The 24118-nt window shown below is 52.6% G+C and overlaps 1 protein-coding gene across 2 annotated transcripts; it reads left to right on the forward strand.

The window, feature by feature from the left end:
• The first annotated feature begins 396 nt into the window (after positions 1-396).
• On the forward strand, positions 397-23605 carry BAG3 (BAG cochaperone 3). 2 transcript variants are annotated; one of them, XM_079793170.1, is made up of 4 exons: positions 397-930; positions 17141-17464; positions 18833-19231; positions 22254-23605. In XM_079793170.1, exons 1-4 carry the CDS (start codon positions 751-753, stop codon positions 23085-23087), a joined length of 1737 nt encoding a protein of 578 aa, XP_079649296.1. In that variant the 5' UTR covers positions 397-750; the 3' UTR covers positions 23088-23605. The 2 variants fall into 2 exon arrangements, with proteins under 2 accessions (XP_079649296.1, XP_079649295.1); XM_079793169.1 differs by having other exon boundaries at positions 398-930; positions 22251-23605.
• The last annotated feature ends 513 nt before the right edge of the window (positions 23606-24118 follow it).

The following is a 24118-nucleotide window of genomic DNA, read 5'->3' on the forward strand; positions in this document are numbered from 1 at the left end:
CCACATTCCTGAGCCCATAGGAAAAAACAACAACAACAACAGCGATTAAAACGTAACTGAGAGACTCCAGTGTCCGGACCATCAGTATAGTAGGGAGCCAAAGGGGTCGGGGGGCGAAACTCTAGCTTAAAACCAGCGACTTTCCAGGCTCACGATGACTCTGTTTTCAAACGAAGGAGCCGAAACGCGCACCCCGAGCGCGGACTCCAGTCCCGGGAATACCCGGCGGCTCCGAGGAGAGGGAGCGAATCGGAAACCCGACACTGGCCGGGGGCATTCGGACGACGCCCCCAGCGGCAGGGGGACCCCGAGGCCGGGGGGTGGGGAGCGGAGGGGGTGGGGGAGGGGCGGCCTGCCCGAGGCCCCGCCCCGCCCCGCCCGGCGCGCACGATTATAGCCGATGACTCAGGGCGGAGCTCCGCTCCCGGCCCGCGCCGCCGCCGCCAACTTCTCCGGATGGGACCAGAAGTTTCTAGCCGGCCAGTTGCTGCCTCCCTTTATCTCCTCCTTCCCCTCTGGCAGCGAGGCGGCTATTTCCAGACGCTTCCACCCCTCCCGGGCCACGTCACCCGCTCCTTTAATTCATAAAGGTGCCCGGCGCCGGCCTCCCGGACACGTCGGCGGCGCGCACGGCTCCAGCTCCGGCCGCGGCCCGCGAGCGACTCGGCGCCCGGAGGCCCCGCACCCCGTGACTCGGCACCGCGCACCCCGGCGGCCTCCCTTCCGGGCCGACCCCGACCCCGACCCAGCATGAGCGCTGCCACCCACTCGCCTATGATGCAGGCGGCGTCTGGCAACGGCGACCGCGACCCCCTGCCCCCCGGCTGGGAGATCAAGATCGACCCGCAGACCGGCTGGCCCTTCTTCGTGGACCACAACAGCCGCACCACCACGTGGAACGACCCGCGCGTGCCCCCCGAGGGCCCCAAGGTGAGCCAGGGCCCCCCACCTGGACGGCGAGCGGCGGGGCCGGGCCGGGCCGGGCGGCGGGGCCGCGAGGCGCCCGTGCCCGCCGCGCCCCGGCCCCAGAGGTCGGCCGCGGGGACCTCCGGGCGGCACCGGCTCCCGGGGGCGGCCTGCTGCGCCCCTACGAGCCCCGGCCCGGGCCGCCCTTGGCCGGCGCGGGGCGCGGGGGAGGCATCGGCGGGGACTTCCCTCCCTGGCCGCGGGGTGTTGCCGGGGGTCGGCCGGGAAGTGCGACCCGCGCGGTGGCGTCAGGTCCCGTCCGCCGGCTCAGATTCGAGGGGCGGAGGGCCGGGGGCTGGAGCTGGCCCGGGCCCCGCGAGGGCCGGCCGGCCTGGTCAGCACCCCAGGCCCGGTGGCCGCCCGGCTGCCCGCGCGGAGGCCGTGGTTTCACTCGGCGGCGCCAGGGGGCCGCTCGCGGGCCGGGGTGGTGGGTGGGCGCGGGGGGTCCCACCTCCCGGGGCGCCTCGGCTCGGTCCAAGGGGACCGCGACTGGACTCCTGTCCCCGACACAGTGACTCAGGAGACTCCTGTGAACACATTCCCCTTTTTTTCCTTCTTTCTGTCCATTTTCGATTTGAAGTTAAAATTGTGTTGTTGGAGACGTTCCCCGTGGGGATCTGCTCCGGGGTGACTTGTTAGAAACAGGCTTCTCCCCTCAACGGAGGCTGTGCCGTCGCCTTCCTTCCGACATGGCCTCACTGGCGAGAAAGAAATGGCATTCATTCCCTCCCCTGTTACGGTATTAAAACGTCCAGGACTCGTTTTTAATGCACAAATAGCTGAGCAGGAATGCTTTTGTGAACACAGCAGAAGTATGCTCCCTTTACACATATGCAGGGATAAGTACTTAACCCTTAGGAGCATGGCAATGTGAAAATAAAGAAATTGGAGTCTAATTTTAAAAATTATAATTAATTGCACAGAAAATTGTGCAATTATTTATAAATTTGAGCTTTTTTTTTTTTTCAGAAGGAAATATACTAGTACTTAGTCCTGGCCGGGTGGCTCAGTTGGTTGGAGTGTCGTCCTGTATACCAAAAGATTATGGGTTCGATTGGGTCCAATTCCTGGTCAGGGTGCTGATGGGGTAGCAGCCGATGTTTCTCTCTCTCTCCCTTACTCTCCCTAAAAGTCAGATATCCTCGAGTGAGGATTAAACAAAAAAAGTAAATGTACCTAAAGGGTCACTGTAAATGCTGTTCTGGACAAAATGAAAATAAAAGCTCCAAAGAACTGGTAAGTTATTTTGAAGACATAAAAATTCACCAAGTTAAAAATGCTTTAAAAGTTATTTTAGAAGAAAGATGTATATTATTTACCTTCATTTTATAAACTTTTTTCTTTAAAATATTGATAAAACTCTAGTGCCCAATGATGAGATATTGTACATTCAGCAACCATTCAGCAACTTATATTTATAAGAAATTAATTGTATATTTATTTCTGAAAATTAGTACAAGCGGCTATAATTAGTACAAGAGCCATAATTATACATTTATTTGTGTGTGTATCTGTCTGTCTGTCTGTCTGTTCAGCCCATTATTGGGTGAAACGCATGCTCATTTCAAACCAGCCTGTTACTGCAGTCTGTGTGGATGTAGATTTTTTTTTTTTTTACATATTTTTATTGATTTCAGAGAGGAAGGAAGAGGGAGAGAGAAATAGAAACATCAATGATAAGAGAGAATCATTGATTGGCTGCCTTCTGCACACCCCCGATTGGGGATCAAGCCCGCAACCCAGGCATGTGCCCTTGACCGGAATCGAACCCACGACCCTTCCGTCCGCAGGCTGACACTCTATCCACTGAGCCAAACCGGCTAGGGCTAGATCTTTAGTGTGGTTAAAAAAAACAACAACAATCATTTTGAGGTTTCCTTCCTATAGAGGCAGGGACAGTCAATCTGCTGGCACCTTTGTTGTGAGTGAAGGTCAAGTTTGAACATATCCACTGGAGTGCAGTGTAAGACCCAGGTTGCTGGCACTTTGTTTTCAACATGAAACTCACCCAGCAAGTTGAGATCTCTGTGCACCCATCCGTTGGATGGCTTAGGCTGTGGTTTCATAAAGCGTCTCAGGGTGGAAAAAAGCAGGTTGAATTACTATTCTTCTCAACACATAGGAAATAAGAGCCACTAAATCAGAAGTCGGATGCAGGAAAAGTTGACTTGAAAATTCAAGTTCGAATTTTAACGTTGAAAGGTCCTTAGAGGTCTTTAGCTCAGCCTCTTTATTATATTGAAAAAGAAACTCTGAGAGTGGAAGTGTGTTTGCACAGGTCACTCAGCTAATACGAATGGCAAAGAGAACCACACCAGAAAGTCCTAAGAAGAGGCAGTGCATCTATCCGGAAGAAGGTAGAAGCATCTTGAATTTGTATGAAGCCCTGGAGTGTGCGGGCTGGAATACTTGATTATTTTTGTGTCCTTCTTTCTGATCGCCAAGGATCGGGTGGCTGACTTCTGTGCTGTGATTACTTGAATGGTGTTGGCTGGTTGTGATCAGCTCAAGAAAAGAGTTCTCCTTACCAAATCAATTACTTGCGATTTCTCAGCACGAAACCAACACATAAGGTGAAAAACTAACATCCAGTTCATTAGCTCTTTGGGCTTCATCGCTTTCGAATCTGTGCTTTGATATACACAGAATATTGGATGATTAATTCAGTTTCACTTATATGACTTACACCCTACTCCAGACCGAATACAATGGAAAGCCCTTCAGTATTACTTTATATGAGAAATCGGTTTCTTTTTTTGGTTAATTCTCATCCAAGGATATTTTTCCCCATTGATTTTCAGAGAGAGTGGAAGAGAGGGGGAGAGGCAGAGTAACATCCATGTGAGAGAAACACATCGATTGGTTTTCTCCCTGACACACCCTGACCCGGGCTGGGGATGGAGCCTGCAACCAAAGGATGTTCCCTTGACTGGAATTGAACCTGGGACCCTTCAGTCCACGGGCCTGTGCTCTAACCACTGAGCAACCTGCCAGGGCAGAAACCTGTTTCTTTTTATATATTTTTTATATTTATTGATTTCAGAGAGGAAGGGAGAGAGAGGGATAGAAACATCAATGATGAGAGAGAATCATTGATTGGCTGCCTCCTGCACACCCCCTACTGGGCATCAAGCCTGCAACCAGGGCATGTGCCCTTAACTGGAATGGAACCTGGGACCCTTGAGTCCACAGGCCGTCGCTCTATCCTCTGAGCCAAACCCGCCAGGGCAGACATCGGTTTCTTAATGCATACTGAGAAAAGGGCCCTGGCACAAAACGAAGGGCTGTTTTGGAGGAGCTGAGCTAAGAGGACCCTCCAAGCATCCTTATCTTGGAGATGCTGTCAGTCAATCAAGAGCATTGGGCAGGAATAACAGGGAAAGCCCTCTTGGGGAAGACAGTTTCTGAGTGTGTACAGTTGAACCACGTTGGTAAAGGAATGGCTTTCATTTAGTCTTATCCTCTGTCTCCTCGCAGTTGATCCTCCCACATTCCCCTGAGGTGAGAGTGACTTTATCCCCATTTTTCCAGAGGGGGAAAGTGAATGCAAGTGTTGCCCTTCAGTGCAGAGGGGGGGCAGCTGGAGGCCAAGGCGTTGGGCTTTATCCAGCTCCACTCTAGTGCACCTCCCACCTGCAGTCTTCCTGGATGTTGATTTTCTGCACACATGGGCTTCCCACTAATCTCCGGCAAGTTCATACCAGTCCAGCCGCTCCCTGGCAGAGAGGTTGGCGTTGGCGTTGGAGTCGGGAGATGCACAATTTCCTTGCTGCCCCTCCTCTGGGTTCTCACTGGATAAACAGTGGCCAACTCCTTCGGCGTATGTCACTGCATGCTCTGTCACAACCCCCCTCCCTCCAGGAGCAGGGCTTTCCTAGCTCTCCAGATCTCGGAGGCCGCCAGCACAATTCCAAGCTTGGCAGTCTCCAGGGAAGCTTTTATTATTAGTGTTATTACTAGTGGCCCGGTGCACAGATTCGTGCACATTGGAAGGAAATTAATTAGAAATATTTTAATATCGCTATTCGCCCTTTCTCTATAGTAGAAGTGTCAGAGATGACGTGTCAGAGGTACGTTGTGCCAGTAGTTGGTCTTCAGACATACTCTGTCTATGCTACCGCTTCCTTTCAGCTTCAGAATGTCAACAAAACCAACCAAATTCACGATCAACCATGACAGATTGAAGCACGCATGCGATGGGTGCCAGCAAGAGCTTTATATGTATTGCGCATGCGTGAGTCAACGTTTATTTTTAAATTGCCAGTGCACATCATATGTACTGGCCAGTCGGACATATATGGTCAGTCACTTAGCCTTTTATATATATAGATTATTATTATTTTGTTAATCCTCACCTGAGGATATTTTTTTCCATTGATTTTTAAATATATTTTTATTGATTTCAGGGAGGAAGGGAGAGGGAGGGAGAGATACAAACACCAATGATGAGAGAGAATCATTGATTGGCTACCTTCTGCATGCCCCACACTGGGGATCGAGCACATACCATTGATATTTAGAATGGAAGGGAGGATGGGAGAGAGAGACACATCAATCAGTTGCCTGCTGCATGCACCCCTACCGGTGCTAGGGATCGAACCTGCATCCTAGGTACTTGCCCTTGACCGGGAATTTAACCTGAGACCCTTCAGTGTGAGAGCTGATGCTCTAACCACTGACCAACACAGGCCAGCGCTCAGGGAAACCTTTTAAGAACACAGATTGCTAGCAGTGTCACCCACTATCCCCAACCTTCCATCCTCACCCCGTGTTGAATCCGAATTGCTCAGGGTAGGGCCCAGAAATCTGAAACTCAGAAAAGCTTTCCTGATGATTCTTGAATCTGCCAGACTTGCATTTGGAGCCACTGAGTGGCATTGATCTCATTTGGGGGAAGGAGGTGGCAGATTGTGACTTAGAGTACAGTAGGCCCTGGAATCCCTCATTTTCCTTCTTAGTGAAACTCCCTGGCTTCTGGGAGTGTGACTATGGGGGCAGGGGGGTGATGTGGGGAGGGATGGAGCCTGCCGGGTGACAGCCTGCCAGGTGTGGGGAAGGGTCAGACTCAGGGAGGTTCCCAGACCCTCCTGCACCCCAAGAAAGCGCGAGTCAGTGTTTCCTTCCTGTCTTCCCTCCAGCAGAAGCCCGCCCGTAATCATTGGACAGGTGATCCTCAGGTCCTGTGAGAGAGGTAGAGACATCCTTTCATAGGAAACTGGAAGCGTTCTGAGTTTCGATTGAAGTAGAGACACCCATTTATTCTGCTTCAGGTTCAGCAGAGCCTCCTCTCCTGGTTTTTGTTGAAGATGAGGTCATTTTGCTCTCTGCAGGCCAATTGCAAGCTCTCTTGCTGCTTAGAGGGATCAGAACAGTCAGGGAGTGATGGCCATTCTGTCCTTTGAATTTCCAGCGAGTTGCAGTTACCAAGGGGCAGATTCCTTTGCTACGATGAGCAGTATGGGTAAAGAGCTGGCCAGATGCCTTAGAAGTCCAGCTCAGCCAAGGCCCTCGTTTCCCCTCTAAAGAACAGTCTGTGTTAGCTTATGCAAGGACAGCATAATTTGTCCCCCGTTTCGTCGAGTCGATTTGCCCTTTACGAGGGTAGAGTCTGTACACAGCAACGGTGGCGTGGCGGCACTTGACGTTAGCCAGGGCCGGGAAGGCTTATGCTACTTCATGCTGTTGGGCTGGTTGTGAGTCAGAAAGCTTCGTACCTCCTAGGAGGCTTGATTAGCGCTGTCCTCCTTCCTGCAATGACACACGGTTGCCTTATATAAGCACTCTACATGTTTATCATTTCCTATTGATGGGTTAAAATGATCTGACATTCATCATCAAAAATAGAAAGCTGTGCATAATCCAAACCTACTCTTTCTCCACATTTTTGCTGGCTTAACCTGGCTCTTAAATATTTAAGACATTTGCCCCAGCCGGTTTGGCTCAGTGGATAGAGCATCAGCCCACGGACTGAAGGGTCTCTCCAGTTTGATTCCTGTCAAGGGCACATACTCAGTTGCAGGCTCGATTCCCGGTCCTGGTCAGCATGCCTGAAGGAGGCAACTAATCAATGTGTCTCTCTCACATCGATGTTTCTCTCTCTCTGTCTCTCCCCCTCCCTTCTACTCTCTCTAAAAAAAAAGTCAATGAAAAAATGTCCATTGGTGAGGATTAACAACAACAACAACAAATATATTTAAGACACTTTACGGAGGAAAAATGAAGCGTAAGACAAAGGCCCTGCTTGGTAGGAATCTGGTGAGGACCCACTAGTGCTGGTGGACCCTGAAGAAACCTGTCCTACCTGCCTGGAATTCTCCAGCCCCTGCCGCCTCCCCATTGCTCCTGAATCAAGTCTGCACCCTGGCACCCTCCTCTGCCTCTGCTCCCGGACTCACAGCTGGACTCCTGAGGCTCAGCTCCAGATCCCCTCCTCGGGCAGACCTGGAAGCTAACCCCCACCCCTCCCTTGGCATTGTGCAACTGTGTGCAATATCTGGGGTTATAGAATCTTCGCATATTTCTAGGAAGATTTCTTGCAAGGAGGGGCTTGGCAGGTATTCAGGAAGCCAGGCAGCTTGCAAAAGCTTAATCAGAGTTTCTTTAGGAAGGCATGAACCCAATATTTTTGGGGTTCATATTTATACGTATGTGCCATGTGGGTGCTTTCACAAACCTTATCTCTAACTCCTCAAAGCAGCTCTCTAAAATAGAAACATTCAGGTGCACCTCTGTGAGAACACAGACTCGGAGAGGGGGGGTGTCTGGCCTGAGGCCTGTCAGCTGTGACCAAACGGAACTGGCTGGTGTGGCCAGAGATCTGCCCCCACCCGGCAGCCAGCAGGGGTGGCAGACTTGCCCCCAGTGGGCCTTCTTGAAAGTCCTTCACACTCAGCTGGCCAGGCATAGCCCCGTCATCAGCAGCTGATGGCCTCTCTGTACAGCGGATGGGAAATGTTGGCTCATTCCCGAGCCTGGGTCTGAGCTTAGGAGATGGGCCTAGTCCTCACTCATTCATCCCATCTGAACTCACTGATGCCTGCTCTCCGCAGTCATGGTGTTCAGAGCCATGTAGACACTGTGTTATAGAGGGCACTTTCCTCCTCCACTGCCATTCTCCACCAGGCGTTTCCTGCATCTGGGGTTAGGAGGCAGGCTGTCCCCCGAGAGCTGGTTCCTTTTCATCACCTTTCTTTCCTCCTCCTCCTCCTTTTTTTTTTTTTTTACTGTTCTTCATCACATTTCTGAAAGGCCTTTTCCCCATAGAGGCTTTAGTATTGATTCCCTAGGGTCATTCTTCTGGGCCTGTAGAGACCGTTTCCGGTGTGTCCCCACCGGTGACACAGCATCTTGGAGCAGGCCTGCTGGAGCGGCTGGTTGCTGACAGTCACTGCCAGACCCACAGCTGCACAGAGAGCCCCGGCGCTGTGATGGTTTCTTACCCCGCTGAGGCCGACAGTGAGATCAGACACCACAGAGTGAGCTGCTTATTCAGTGTCAATTCAGAAAAGCCCGGGGTTGCAGATTGCTCACTGCCTATGTCAGGAGCCTGCACACAGCACGGCTACCGAGAGCCCTTAGTACAGAGCGATTGAGCTGAGACTTCCACTGCAAATCCCTTAGCATCCTGCTGAAGAACAGACCAGATAACTCCTCAGGTCATTAATGTAGAGGGGTAGTTTCCCAGGTATTTTAGATTCTTCTTAGACACTGAATGAATGAAAGCCCACGCATGTGCAGGAGGGAAGCGACCACTTCATTTTTTGAATCTTCAGATTAGTCCTGGTGATCCTGAGTGTCTGGGCAGGACCAGCTCTCCTTCCCGGGAGCCCAGCACCCTCACTCGGCTCTCTCCCTGCCCTGCCTCAGCCAGGCAATGACTCAGCAGCAGCGCTGGCTTCCTGGCCCAGAGCACACTGGAACTGAATGTTCCAGGTCTGAGCCTCGGCCCGGCTCAGCCAGGCAAAATGAAGCATTTTCTCTCTTGCTGCATTTAATCCCGGGAAGATGGATATGAAGACATTAGCCACAGCGTACGGGTGTGGCAGTGACGGTGAAAGGGTTAACACAGCCTGGCCTTGGTATCAGGTGCTAGTGATCTCAGATAAGTCACTTACCCTCCTAGAGCCTCAGCCTCCCCTTCTGTAAAATGGGCACACAGAAGGATCCTGGGGGATGCCTGTAAGGGTCATAGCTGTGAGGATCATGGGGGATGGCGTACGGAAGGTGATGAGTCAGGGCCCGACCTGCCACGTGTGTGCAGTCCTCAGAAAGGCTCAGGTAGGCATTTGACTTGCCCACGCGTAGACAGTTCTGGTTGGATATGGGTCTGTCGGCTCGCAGGTAGATGGGAAGTCTTGTTTCTCAGAAGCAAGGCCGCCTCATCCCCCTTGGATCACTGGACCTGACTCCTTCAGCCAGTGTCCAGGGTGGGGAGGAGAGTTCCCCGCCCCCCCCCCAAGACTGCCACCATCAGTCAGAGGGGTTCTCTAAGCCACGGTTGATGAACTGGAGATTTTTTCTTTTGGGAAATTGTGTTTTATGCAAAATGTGTGTCAGTTGAAGCCCTGCACCCTGATACCAACAAACACTTTCTGGAAGGTGGAAGAGCCGATCGATTGACCAGTGTTCAACCACAGTCTGAGAGAAGTGCTCGAGAAACCATGGCAATGTAGCAGGAGGTCGCTTTTATCTAACTTCGGACAGTCTGTTTCCTGGTGTGGGCGTTTCAGGTACTTTTCCATCTGTGATTCAGGCTTTAGGTGATTAAAAAAAGTGCTCCTACTCTTTTTTTTTCCCCCCTGAAGAGGAGGTCGGTGGTTTTTGATTTCCTGTAGCTGGGAGTTCAGGAGCTGGGAGTCTGGTGACGGGAATTCTCGGCCTGGTTCTGCAGTCACTTCCCTGTGACCTTGGGCCACATCTACGTGGAATCCTTGAGGAGGACTAGAGGGGCTCGGGGATGGGGGATCCCCGAGCACTCCTTCCAGCAGGGAAAACGCAGCTGGAGGTGTTGGTGCTGGTGCCGAGCCTGGAAATGTGGGGAGGCACTGAGGATTTTGGGGGGACACCAACGGATCTTCTGCTCCCAAGCAGGTCCCCCTGCCCCTGGCTGGCTTGGCTTGGCTTGGTCTCAGCATGTGTGTGAGGAGCCACAGTCACTGCAAGTTGGGTGGGGTTCTCAGCGGTGAGTTAGTCCCTTCAGAGCAGCTGGCTGGGCCTGTTGGAGGGAGAGGGGTGTTTAGGGCTCCGGCCCCTACAGTTGTTTCTGGCTGTGTTTGCTTCCAGATCATGGACCTGTAGATACAGTTCTCGGCAGAGAAGATGGCCTCTTTGCTCATCAGTATTCTTAGGACTTCGATAAGGGGCTTCTAACTCTAACAGGCTCATTTCCAACCTGATGAGACCACTGAGGAATTAGGCTTCGGTGTAAGTAGACTGGTGGATGTGGCCTTCACTTATTATTCAGGTTTTGCCTGTTGTATGCCCAAAACAGGGCTGGGGGCATGGGAGAGACCCTTTATCACAATCCAGTGAGAACTTAAGGAATTTTGAGTTTGGCTGTGCGCATACAAATGACTGTTTATGTATCAAACTAGAGGCCCGGTGCACGACATTTGTGCACTGGAGACAGGTCCCTCAGCCCAGCCTGTGCCCTCTCCAGTCTGGGACCCCTTGGGAACATCCCCCGAGGGGTCCTTAGCAGTGCCTCCTGCCACCGCCACTGCGCTCACCAGCTGTTAGCCCAGCTTGTAGCTGAGTGGAGCTCCCACTGTGGGAGTGCACTGACCACCAGGGGGAGCTCCTGCGTTGAGCATCTGCCCCCTGGTGGTCAGTGTGCATCATGCGATCGGTCTTTCCACCGTTCGATTTGCATATTAGCCTTTTATTATATAGGTTATATAGGATAGCAATAAAAACTTAATTCATTTCTTTTTTTAATGTATATTTTTATTTATTTTAGAGAGAGAGGAAGACAGAGGGAGAGAGAGGAACATTGATCAGTTGCCTTCCGTACGTGCCCCAGCCTGAAATCTAATCTATAACCCAGGTATGTGGCCTGACTGGGAAGTGAGCTGGCAGCCTTTCCGTGCACATGGTATAACCGAGCCGCTCCGCCCGGCCGTACTTAACTCGTTTCCGTGGCCTGTAGTACCCACGGAAGGTTGGTAGGATGTCGAAGCTCGGCTCTATTTGCTTTAGAAGGAAGCTTGTCTTTTGTTTTGTTTCCTGCGGGATAGAGGTGAGCCAAGCCACTTAGTTTTGGTCTCGGTCCTAGATACATGGGCAGTTCCAGGATTCTTGTTTCCCGCATCTTTTTTCTTTGTTTTAGACGTTTTGAAGTGTCATTAGTAAAAAATCAGCGCCTGGCCACTGTGAAGGCTCTTCCGGCCTGAAAACCCGGTTATTAGCATCTGTGTCCTACTTCAGACTGAGCGCTGAGGCCACCTCCGGGCAGTCCTCCGAGTCCCCCGTGGCTGTCCCTCCGTTCAGACCGCACTGATGGAGCCGTGGTGGCAGGTGTTGAGCCCACAGGGTGCTGTACCGTGCAGCTGGGGTTGGGGATTGCAGTGGGACAGTATTTTAGGGTTCAGAGGTAACTCTGTTACAGGGAACTAATTGTGGATGGGTCGAGGCACATCCTGCTCCCCAGTTGTCCCCAAAGCAGCTAAGGCCGTGCATGTACAACACCCCAGTAGTAATTAGCATATGCCTGCAGGTGCCCAAGGCCTGTTCCTGCCCTGCTTCTAAGGCAGGAGTCCTGCGGGGGCTCAGTTTCCTCCTCTTCTCCGTTTGGTACGTGAAACTTGAGGGGCCCCGGAGTTCCAGCGATTTCTGATGATTTCTGACACCGATGGGCTACCTGCTGCACTGACGAGGCACCTTCTGATGTGACTTAACCGGGTGCAGGAGGAGTGGTCTTTTTTAGATTTCCGTGAAAGCACTTTTCCCTGTTTTTGAGCTTTATGCAGATACTTACTACATAGGTACGGGACCTTGGAAGTCAGAGGCCACGAGCCTGTCGCTGCTGGAAGGGACTTCGTTTAGATCAGTGTTTCTCAGTGCAGTTCTGGTTGGCCGTCCCTCACCTATTGAATCAGACTTGGTTGGGACTGGGCTTAGCGGGGTTTGTGGTGTGTTTTTTTTTTGTTTGTTTTGTTTTGTTTTTGCATTTCCTGGGTGCTCTGAAGCCCCCCCAGAGTCTGAGAAACACTGCTTTACAAAACATCTGGGCCTCCCCTTCCTTTACAGCTGCGGAATCTGAGCTCCAGAGAGGGGAGGCGAGCTGCTCACGTCGCACACCTGTTGAGGACAGAACCTGGATTAGGACCTCGTGCAATCTCCTTCCACGTCCCCTAGGCTGTCCCTAGCACCCACATTGTGATGAAAAACAAGTAATGAGTGTAGACGTGCTGTTGAGCAAACGAGGCTTATGTAAATTCCAGGGCTCACCCAAGCTCAGCTCCTAACCCCAGGCTTCTCTGATAATAATAATATCTTGTATCCAATAGGGCAAACTGGCTCATCTGGGGTCGTTTTTCCTGCTTTTTGTCCTGGCTACCTCGTGGAGTTGTCTGGTGCTCTCTGAGACACACCTCGGAGGATTTTAATGTGTGTGCAAACGAGGAAGGAGAATTAAATAATTCATTTTATAAGTTAATGCAGTGAGAGAAGCAGAGAAGTCAGGGTGTTGGCTATTTCCTAATTGTGTGTGTTTTTTTAATGATTCTTTATTGTTGAAAGTATTACATAAGTCTCCTTTTTCCCCCATTGAGCCCCTCCTCCTAGTTGGGTTTGTATGTATGTATTCCTTGTCTTTGGCCAAAGATAAGGATAGTGAGTGAACTGAGCTCCACTGGAAAACAATTCCTGCCCTGGTCGGACTGCTCAGCTGGTTGGAGTGTCATCCTGTTCACCAGAAGGTTGCAGGTTCCATCCCCAGTCGGGAGCACATATGGGAGGCAACCTATCCATCTTTCTCTCTCACATCAATGTTTCCCTCTCTACCTCCCCCTCCCTCCCTCCCTCCTTCCCTCCCTCTCTCTGAACATATCCTCAGGTAAGGGCAATTTAATGAACTTTCGGATGGTGCTTTTTAGTTAGTAAACACGGAAGCACTTGCTGTTGATCAGGCCCTAGTGATAGACACATTAGAAGGTGGGTCCGCATTCCTGGTACTGACCTTGGTATAGGCGGGAGTTTCATTCCTGGTTTAAATTACCCATCCATGTGGACGTACTTAGCTGTCTGCTCTGTAAAACTGATGTGATTTGTTAATTTACCCAAAGCGGGGATTTGCTAAACAAAACCCCACCATAGTGGGAGGGAAGTGGCTGCCTTTTAGACTTGAGGCTCATGAAGAGATGCGTGGGTGTTTGGTTTGTTTATTTTTTAATTGAATTTATAGGGGTGACATCCTATATAATAAAGAGCTAATATGCTAATTAGACTGAACAGCAGAATGACCGTCCAGCCGACCTTCCGGACGAAGCTGGGGCTATGAGGGCCAAGGCAGCAGCCGGGGTGGCTGTGAGGGCCTACCCTTGCACGAATTTCGTGCATCGGGCCTCTGGTTGGTTAATAAAATTATCTAGATTTCAGGGGTACAATTCTATAGTACATTACCTTTATATTGTATTGTGTGTTCACCACCCCAAGTCAAGGCTCCTTCCGTCACCGTGGCTTTTTATTAAATGGATAAAGGGGACATTCATTCACACGGAGCCAGGAGTGCAGGCCTCGGCACGGCAGGAGCAGCGTACTCCCGGCCGCCCAAAACCCTCCCTGCCTTCCACCTGTGCCAGCGGACAGCACCGTTGTCCAACCAATCCAGGCTCAGAACTCGCGTCTTGGCCCCTCCCTCCCTCTTCCTCCTGGGTCATCCTTCCTTTCATGCCCTGTCCCCAGCTCTGCCCTGACTTCTCTTGTTTCCTGACATGTCCTGGTTTCTCCTTTCGATTCTTCCCGTCTTGGTGAGGTCACTTGTCAGGAACTCACACACAGAGGACATGGGGCCTCTCCAGCTTTCAGCTCAGCACTTACCTTCAGGGGCCACCCCCTTTCTCACTGCTGCTCTGACACCCACAGTGACCACATGCTTTCCTCCCCTGACCCCCACGCGGCACCTCTTCCAAGGCCCAGGCAGAGTATCGGCTCTGGAGATGAGTCTGCTGTCCAGCCCTCTTCCTCCCTCCCTCCTGCCTCTTCCTTGCCTTTTCTCGATCCTTGAGGTGCACAGTATCTTCAGTGAGATGCATAAAACGCACAGCTCCTGGCAGGCCGGCTCCGGGGCCTCCTGCATCCAGGGGCTTCCCCGGGAGGAGCCACGCCTCAGCCAGGCCGAGGGGTTCCGGGCCCTGGAAGGGTCTGAGTTGGAGGCTCAGCTGGCGGCCGGCTGTGGGGATGGGGGGAGGGGGGGTTGGCAGCCCTCACCCGTGAAACCAGGTGGTGTAGGTGGAATGTGGCAGGGAATGGGCAATTGGGGGGGGGGGGGGGGTTCCAGAGAAGCTCATAGTTGGGTAGGTTTGCACAGAGGCGTGCACCCGTTTATCACTGCCCAGAACCAGATAGAGGATATCTCCATTCCCTCGAAAGGTCCTTTCAAGACTCCCCAGTCCCTGCCATTCCCTCCGGGGCAGCCACCGTTCTGACTCCAATCACCGTCTGGTAACTTTGTCCTTCAGTTTTGATTCCTTGGACACTTTGGGGTGTGATAGCATAATCGCATGCCTACTTAGGGAGGGAACTCACATGTGTTTCGGGCTCCTGGGCATCCCATCCCTCTGGACCGCTCATAAAACCTCACAGCAGTCCTGTGACGTGGGCATTGCTAGCTCCATTTTCTGGGTACGGGGGGTAAGGTCACAGAGTTCAGAGAATTGTCCCAGAACTCGCACTCATGGAGGTCAGAATGAACTTCAGCCTCTCCAGGAGAGTCCCATCCTAACTGGGAAAGCCCACGCGTTTGCCCACGCGTCTCCCCATCCGCAGCCTCCCGGGCTGTCCAGGTTGTGGGGCTTCCCGTTTGTTTCATGCAGCCTTCAACTTTTTTTAAGAATAGTTTGTTGATTTCTAGAGAGAGAGGAAGGGAGAGGGAGAAAGAAGGAGAGAAACATCGATGTGAGAGCACAACATGAATTGGCTGCCTCCTGCACGCCCCCCACCGGGAGTCCAACCAGCAACCTCCTGGCTCAGGGGATGACATCCAGCCAATGGGGCCACACGGGCCAGGGCTGAGCTGTCCTGCGTCAGCCCCTAGTGGGCAGGGGTCGCACTTGCTGGTTTGGCCACTCATCGTACCGAGCACCTCAGTGGCAGGACGTTCACCAGGAGGTGGTCAGTGGGTGAGGGCTTGCTAACGGCTCAGCCCCGTGGAGGGTGCCGGTGCGGGAGGCCTTTGTGGCTTCCTGGAGGAAGCAGGGCCCCTGGGCAGCCAGCACAGACCTCCCACGACTTGTCCAGGCCCCGGTTGAGCCTGGCGGCATGCTAGGAGTCAACACCCCGTAGCACAGGGCTTCTTGGTGCTTCTGCTGCCCCCCTCGGTGCCAGTCTCAGGGCAGGAATTCGGTTTTGAATGTGAAGCCTGGACCCGCTCCCTGCTCTTGGGTGACCTCAGACTTGAGCAGGCTAAAATAATGCGGCCGCCCGAGCACGTGGGCATTCTAATCTGAGCGTGCCTCTAGCTGGTGCCCAAGGACACTGCGGCACCCTGCCGCTCCTGGGCGCCGGAGCCTGGGCGGGGCGCAGCCGGAGGGCAGCCTTGACCGGCTGGAAAGGGCTGAATTCCGGGTCAGCCACCGGTGCTCACAAATACAGAAACACGGCAAATCACAGCGGCCCGTCACTCAGGTGCCGATCGGCCCTTGGCTTCTCCACTGGCAGCCGAGTGCCACGCCCGGCCAGCTCCTAGCAGCTCAGCCTGGGACGTTTGTTCGCGGCTCAGACATGCCTTCTGAAGGGGGGCTCGCTCTCCTTCTTAATAGTTGATCCACTGGGATGTGCGTAAGTGGCAGGAATCCACAGCCCCGGCCTGTGTCATGCTCAGGAGACAGGCAGGACCCAGAGCCTGGGGCTCCCCGGCTTCAGTTGCCCAGCCTCTGCTTGGTGAGAAGTGACATTGCCCGGTGAGTGACTGGCCAGCCTTGTCACCTGAAACAAGATCTCTCTCTGTGGTACATCTGGAACTTGGCCTTCTCCAGGGTCCCAAAATAGCCAGGCCACTAAAGGGAGGACTTCCTGAGAGGACACGGGGGGACCCCAGCCGCTCCTCACCAAGCAGGCTTTGTTGGCATCAGAAATCCAGCACATGTAATCCCTGGGTTTTGTTCTCATCCTGTGCTGCTTCTGTGTTCCTTCTCTCTCTCTCTCTCTCTCTCTCTCTCTCTCTCTCTCTCTCTCTCTCTCTCTCAGCTTCTTCTGAAAATATTCCAGAGGAGGTAGCCTCCCCCTGCTGTGGCCTGTGTTTGAGGCCAGCACAGCTCTGCTTTGTTAGGAAACCGGAGGGCCTTTTTTACTTTTGTTAATCCTCCCGAGGATATTTTTCCTTTTTTTTTTTTAGAGAGTGGATGGGAGAGAAAGAAACATCGATGTGAGAGAGACACATCAGTTTGTTGCCTCCTGCACACGTCCCGACCAGGGCTGGTGATCGAGCCTGCAATCAAGGTACATGCCCTTGACCAGAATCGAACCCGGGACCCTTCATTCTGAGGGCTGACACTCTCTCCACTGAGCTGACTGGCTTGGGCCGGGAGGACCTTTGAGGAAGCAGAGAAACTGGCTATGACTTAGCGAGTTGGGATTGAAGTAGGACCTTCTCGCGTCTGGGTCCCTGGAGATCTGGGAGATGGACAGGTTTCCTGCACACAGTGCTGCCTGGCTGCCCCAGAAACGAGCCCTGCCTTCCCAGAGTGGGAGGTGGAGGCCTCTCGTGCTCAGCAGATACCTCGGCCCGTCTGATTTCCCTTGCTGTCTCTAATTCTTAACCTGCTGGCCAGAGAGCAGCCTCTGGAGGGAAGGGGGTCTGGCAGAAGTGGGGGGCAGCTGTGCTCCCTGTGCCCAGCCGAGCTGGGGGGCCCGGGATCACTCTGGAAGTTGGGAGCGCTCAGCACCATGTTTTTTCCTCTTCAGCAGTGTTTCCATCCTCGTTTCTAACCCGTCTGTGTTTCTCCTTTTATTTTAGGAAACTCCGTCCTCTGCAAATGGCCCTTCCCGGGAGGGCCCCAGGCTGCTGCCCGCTAGGGAAGGCCACATTGTGTACCCCCAGCTCCGACCAGGCTACATTGCCATTCCCGTCTTCCACGAAGGCGCCGACAGCCGGCCGCCGCACCATTTCTTTGCCGCTCCGCAGCCCGGGGCGCAGCGATTCCGAACGGAGGCAGCCCCGGCTCCTCAGAGGTCCCAGTCCCCTCTGCAGGCGGCGGCGGACACCGCCCCGCCGGACAGACAGTGCGGACAGGCGGGAGCAGCTGCGGCAGCCCCGCCCCCAGCCTCCCACAGACCCGAGGTAAGGAGAGGCCGGCTCTTGGGCCTGTGAATGCGACCTGGGAGTCTTGTGTTCCTTTGGCTGGCATCAGACTCTGCCAGCACCCTGGGCCTGGCACCTGATAAAATGCAGGGCATCTGGGCCTGGCCTGCAGCAGCAGAGGTCACCCAGCAAAGCCAGCTCGACGGCCCCACATTGCCCGCCAGCGTTCACAGGTGTGTTTCAGGTGGGCAGGGGCCATGGCTCGTTTTTGTAGTTCAGGGGTTGCGGCTCAGCAGGGTAAGGAGTTTGGTCCAGATGTGACATCGCTAGGACGAGAGCCTGGCCGTCTGGTTCCTGACCTGATGCCGCTTTCGCTGGCCTTTCGCGTTCAGAAACACAGAGCTATTTGTTAGTTAAGTTCAGTGCTTACGGATAAGGACTAACTGCTGGACCTATATTGATATGAAAATGAGACAGCGTAGCCGCCCTCACAGTGTCCCACGGTTTAAACGGAAATCCGGAATAAGGAGTGGGGAAGGCAGCTGCTCTGTGATAGGGTTTTAAGGCTGAAGCCACTACTGAATCCGGTGCTTAGCCGAGATTTGAGGGCCAGTGGACGCAGGAGGGTTCCTGAGCGGTAAGTCCTCCTGGTTTTCCTGTCTGCAGACATGGGCACAGTCTTAGGCACGCATTCTTGCTCCGTGTCTGTACCCAGGGCTGGGATTGCCTCCCTCGGCTCTGTTCCAGGGGTCTGGCTTCGCTGTCTGCTTGGGGGTAAAAAGCTATACTTAATGCAGCACACTGGGAAGTTCATTGCATTTCTTGGAGAAGCAGTAGCTATACTTGTAATGTTTTTGCTGTAAAAATGAAAAATGACACATCAGAGAAATCTTAACAGATTTGTGCTAGCAGGACCCTCAGAAGCCAGCCGGGACACGCCCTCCTGGTTTCCTATGTGAGTAGAAGGGAAGGGCCTGGCCTGTCTCGGGCCACACAGGGGACACAGCTCCCCGTGCCCAGCTGAGTTCTCTGTGGATTGGCAGGAGAGGGTTAACAGGAAAAAGGAAACGAAGCGACATATAATAACAAATACAATGTGTCTTGTTTGTGGGCCTTGTGCTCACGCACACACAGATTGTCTTCCTTAAGCTTCAGGCCAGGCCAGTGAGGGGGAGGGTGCCCTTTTCTGTTTTGTGACCAATACAGAGGCGGTTGAGCTGGTAAGAATTGGAGCCCAGGCCTCTTGACTGCAGGGCTCTCAGCCCAAACACTCCAGTTTGAAAACAGAAAGGCTTACAGATGGGAGGTCCCGTGAAACCTGTTGCCCTGAGCACATAATGGAGGCGGGTCAGAGTGCCAGGCAGAGGGTCCTTTATGGACCACACCTCTACCCTTTATGTCTTGCAGCGCTCCCAGTCTCCAGCCACCTCGGACTGCTCGTCCTCGTCGTCCTCGGCCAGCCTGCCCCCCTCCTCCGGCAGGAGCAGCCTGGGCAGCCACCAGCTCCCCCGGGGCTACATCCCCATCCCTGTGATCCACGAGCAGAACGTCTCCCGGCCGGCAGCCCAGTCCTCCTTCCACCAGGCCCAGAAGACCCATCACCCAGCCCAGCAGGGTGAATACCAGACCCACCAGCCCGTGTACCACAAGGTCCAGGGGGATGAGGGGGAGCCCCGGCGGGCAGCATCCCCGTTCCGGTCGCCTGTCCTCGGTGCGTCCAGCCGGGAGAGCTCTCCAGCCAGAGGCAGCACACCAGTGCCCTCCCCGTCGCCCATGCGTGTGCACACTGTGGTCAACAGGCCTCAGGTAGGAGAGTTGGTGTTGCCAGACTGGCTACGGCAGCATCTCTTTAGGGGCGAGGAGCTCTGTGCAAGTTCTCTGCCCCCACCCCCACCCCCCATCAGGCCTCTCTGGGTCCCACACATGTAACGGGGAAAGTGAGACCCTGAAATGGCTGGTCATTAAGAAATGTAGGCCCAGGGCTGGCTGTACACCCTCAGTGCTTTCTATTGCTTTTGCTCTTTTGTCCGGGCATCTGCCTTGGGGGCAGGCTCCCGCCACCACAGTGGGAAACCGCTGGGCAGAATGCATCATCCCTCTCACACCTGGGGCCCAGGTGTCTTAGTGCCCGCCTTTCAGGGCCCTGCAGGCCCCCCACGCCCCAGCCACAGCCTCATCTTCCAGGCAGCCTGTCTCCTTGCTCCCCGACCCCTCCTCCACTCCGCCCGTTCTGTCCTTCCCGCGTCCGAGCCGGTGCCCATGCTGAACCGCTCCTTGAAATGCCTTCACGGTCCAGGTTCTCCCTATCCTGCCAGGGACACGCCAGGCTGGCCTTTCTCCCGGCGCCTCGTGAGTCCCTTCCAGTGCCGCACGGGATTGCTCTGTGCATGTCCAGTGTTCATTTTTATCTCCTCACCTTAGTCTCTGACGGCAGAGACCGTCCCTTACCCCTTTCTCCTCCTCTTTGGTAGAGGACCATACTGTCTGGCCGTGAGTCGGCCGTCTGGGTGGATGGGACTATGCTGGCCTTCTGGTCCTTCAGTGGAGACGGGGCGTGGGTTCCTGGAGCAGCTCGAGCAGCTTGTAGCTCAGCAGCAGAGTAGTCAGCAGCCCTAAGCCCCCTCTGGCTGCAACTTGAGCAGCTGCATGAATTCTCTGCCACAGTTTTCAGAAGGAAGTCCCTCTGTAAACAAATGCAGAGTGTCTTTTACTACAAATAGTGGCACGTCCAGAGCCCTGTAACAGCATCATCCTCTTCCTATGTTGTTTTTAGCCGTTTTTGTTTGTAAATTAATTTCAACCTTACAGAGGAGTTGTAAGAGTCATACAAAAAAAGTCCAGTATGCCCTTCACCCTTATTCACTGTTAACGTTTTGCTGTTGGCTTTGTTATTTCTTCTCTCTATATATATCTTACCCTAGGTATTTCGGTTGTTTGATATTTAGTTGTTAGGTATCATGCCCCTTTACCCTTTACTACTTGAGTAAATATTTTCCTGAGTGAAAGACCTTCTCATTCAGAACCACAATAGTATGATCAGATTCAGGAAATGTCACATCCTTACAACACTGTTATCTAATACACAGTCCATTTTCAAATCTCCTTTATCACAATTTCCCGTCCCGGGATCGGATCTAGAATCATGAGCACTGCACTGAGTCATTTCTCCTTAGTCTCCTACCGTCTAACACAGTGCCTCAGCGACCTTTCTTTGTTTTTGTGATCTTGACACTTTTGAAGAGTATAGCCATAAAGCAATCCCCTCTTAAGTGTTTCTTAAATCACTTCTTACCCAGCCCTTATTTATTTTTTAAATATATTTTTATTGATTTCAGAGAGGAAGGGAGATGAAGAGAGAGAGCGAGAGTGATAGAAACATCAAGGATGAGAGAGAATCATTGATCGGCTGCCTCTCGCACGCAGCCCACTAAGGATCAAGCCTGCAACCTAGGCATGTGCCCTGACCGGAAATCAAACCCTGACTTCTGGCTCATAGGTTGATGCTCAACCACTGAGCCACACCAGCTGGCCCAGCCATTATTTTAAAACCCAAAGAGACATATGGCTGGTTCATGAGTGATAAGGGCCAAAGTTGAGGATGTCTGGGTTGGCAGGAGAGATTTGGTGGAAAAGGAGGTTGCTGGCATTCGGACAGCAAGGTGCCCACAGGTCCTTACTCGGGCTCAGTAATCCCAGGAAAGAGGTACCCATTTACAGAGCTAGAGTTTCCCCCCCTCATGTCTCTCCCCAAATGTCCCCATAAATGGTAAAACAATATTTAATCCTGTTTCTACGTCCCTTGATTAACCTTGTTTGTGACGAACCCCTGCCCCAGTCTCCACTGAAGGACCAGGGGCCCGTGCCCGGACCAGAGGTAGCCCGTCCACCCACATAGCTTGTTCAAAGATCCCTTTTTGGAGGCTTGTACGGATCTGAGCCAACGGAACATCATAGTGGAATTTAGTATTTTAAATTGGAAATACTTTAGAAATAATGTAGTCCAGTTCTTATTTCCCAGTGGATGGAATCGGGGTGTGGGCTTTTTAAGGGGTTTTAGATACTCACCTAAAGGGGAAGAGCCAGATGTTTTGGTTCTAAGCGTAGCTCATTAAATACAGTATGGCTCTAACTTACAGTCACGTTACAGAGGATCTCCGAGGCCTGTGCAACCGGAAGTCAGTGCGGAAATGCACCCTTGAGTGGCAGTTCTGGCCCAGATGTGCCCAGCAGAATTCCTACAGGGTTAACTATCTGGGGCCTCTTGCTTTGTCTCAAAAAAGATACCATTCTGGGCAGAAACCACTAGGCTGTCATAGGTTAAAAGAAATGATAACTTTTCTGAAACAGGAGATGGGAAGATCACCCCCTGAGCAGGGACGGTCCCCACAGCGTAAGGAAGGGGACAAGTGGCCATTACCCTCCACAGCTGCATCACCTGAGAGTCTGAGTCGCCCAGGACTTGGCTTTGAGCTAAACTAGCTCAGTGGTCAGCATGAGCTTTTAGTGTTTTCTTTTTTGAAAATTATATTGGTTTTCTTTTTATTGCCCTAAGAATGCCATCTACAGAAAAATCCAGTGAGAGGTCACAGACTAATAAATAGACCAAGGTGATGAATGGAAGCATGACACATGGTTTGGTCACACACGTGATTAGTGCATGTTTATTTTGTAACAGCTGTTATTGACTTTGAAAATCTCTGTACTGTTAAACTTTTTTAAAAAACCATCCCCCAGCTTTCTAATCAGTATCATACTAGCTACGAACAGCATCCTGTGACTCTCAGCCAGTTATTAAAAATATCTTTGTGTCCTTGCCTCTTCTCAGCAGCCCATGACCCATCGAGAATCTTCGTTTGTCCCACAACCTGAAAACAAACCAGAAGGCAGACCCGGCCCAGCGGGCTCAGATCTCCCTGCTGGACACATCCCGATTCAAGTGATCCGAAAGGAGGCGGATTCCCAGCCTGCTGCTCAGAAGCCCCCACCTCCTTTGGAGAAGGTGGAAGTAAAGGTTCCTCCTGCTCCGGTTCCCAGCCCCGCTCCCAGCCCCGCTCCGGCTCCCAGCCCTGCTCCTGCTGCTGTCCCCCCGTCCCCCAAGAATGTGGCTGCAGAAGAGAGGGCAGCCCCCAGCCCTGCCCCAGCAGAAGCCACACCCCAAAAGCCAGGAGAAGCGGAGGCCCCCCCCAAGCATCCAGGTGTGCTGAAAGTGGAAGCCATCCTGAAGAAGGTGCAAGGGCTGGAGCAGGCTGTGGACAGCTTCGAGGGTAAGAAGACGGACAAAAAGTACCTGATGATTGAAGAGTATTTGACCAAAGAGCTGCTGGCTCTGGATTCGGTGGACCCTGAAGGACGAGCTGATGTCCGTCAGGCCAGGAGAGATGGAGTCAGGAAGGTTCAGACCATCCTGGAGAAACTTGAACAGAAGGCAATCGATGTCCCAGGTCAAGTCCAGGTTTATGAATTCCAGCCCAGCTCCCTTGAAAGCGATCCGCCACTGCAGGAAATCATGGGTGCCGTGGCCGCAGACCAGGGTAAGAAAAGTGCCGGAAATGGGGAGGATCCCAAAGCCGAAGCCCAGCAGCCAGATGCCAAAGCAGCGGCCACTCCAAACCCTGGCAGCACGACAGACACAGCTGGTGAGCCAGCACCACCATCTCAGTAAAAAGCCGCGTGGAGCCTGGGAACTGATTGTGTGCGTTAGGAAGTTCTCAGTTGCATGCATTTCAGGGACTTTAAATCAATAGGTTTTTACTATTCATAGCCGCTTGGTACGCAGTAACCTGGGTGGAGGCAGAACAGTAAAAGGGTTAAAAGGAAAATGATGCTTTTCTCCAGTATTCTTGTGCTGTACAATAAAGAAGTTGCTTGTTTCAAAAGTTAACAGCGCTTGTTGCTTCGGGGCCTGCCCTCTGCATGGGCCCCACATGTTAGCCGGGGTTGGAACTGTCTTCCTGTAGCTCTGGACTGGAGGAGTTTGGGGAGGAGTAGATGGGAAGTTTCCCATCACAAATATGAAACCTGTTTTTCAGAAATGTTGCCATTTTAAATGGGATGATTTTCTTCATCTCAAAGCTAAAATGCCTAATTTAGAGCAAAATGTGTAAGGAGCCATAGGAATTTCTGTATGTTGGATGACTTTAATGTTACATTTTAAAAAAGGAAAATAAAGTAATAATATGACTCGGTGTTTTTTTGTGGTTTGTAAAGCTTTGAAGAGAGAGGCATCATCAAGATGGTCTCTCGCTGGCTTCAGTAAAAACAAGTGGCGGACGCATTTACGAGCCTGCGCTGGGGTTCGTGCCATCTCTGCCGGCCCAGCTCATGAGAAATGAGTCTTGGTCAGTTTTCAGCCTCGGGTTACACTGCATCCTGGCAGACTCAGGGCTGTGAACTCAGGTAATGGGGATGTGTGTCCCACACCTCTTCAGACTGCCCAGCCAAGATGCCACTCTGCCCACCTGGCCTTAGACCAGTGGTTCCCAACCTTTCTAATGCCGCGACCCTTTTAATACAGTTCCTCATGCTGTGGTGACCCCCAACCATAAAATTATTTTCGTTGCTACTTCAGAACTGTAATTTTGCTACTGTTATGAGTCGTAATGTAAATACCTGTTTTCCGATGGTCTTGGGCGACCCTGCTAGCGGTTCCCACAGGTTGAGAACCGCTGCTGTAGAGCCTAAGACCATCGGAAA

Source organism: Cnephaeus nilssonii (genome assembly GCF_951640355.1).
Source record: "Cnephaeus nilssonii genome assembly, chromosome: 16".
NCBI classification, from domain to species: domain Eukaryota; kingdom Metazoa; phylum Chordata; class Mammalia; order Chiroptera; family Vespertilionidae; genus Cnephaeus; species Cnephaeus nilssonii.

What these genes read in the sequence shown, in the direction of transcription:
- BAG3 (XM_079793169.1), top strand. Translation starts at nt 751, where the DNA reads ATGAGCGCTGCCACCCACTCGCCTATGATGCAGGCGGCGTCTGGCAAC. An exon ending in CAGCCTCCCACAGACCCGAG is followed by an intron (nt 17,465 to 18,832) that starts GTAAGGAGAGGC and finishes TATGTCTTGCAG; the next exon opens with CGCTCCCAGTCTCCAGCCAC. An exon ending in CTGTGGTCAACAGGCCTCAG is followed by an intron (nt 19,232 to 22,250) that starts GTAGGAGAGTTG and finishes GCCTCTTCTCAG; the next exon opens with CAGCCCATGACCCATCGAGA.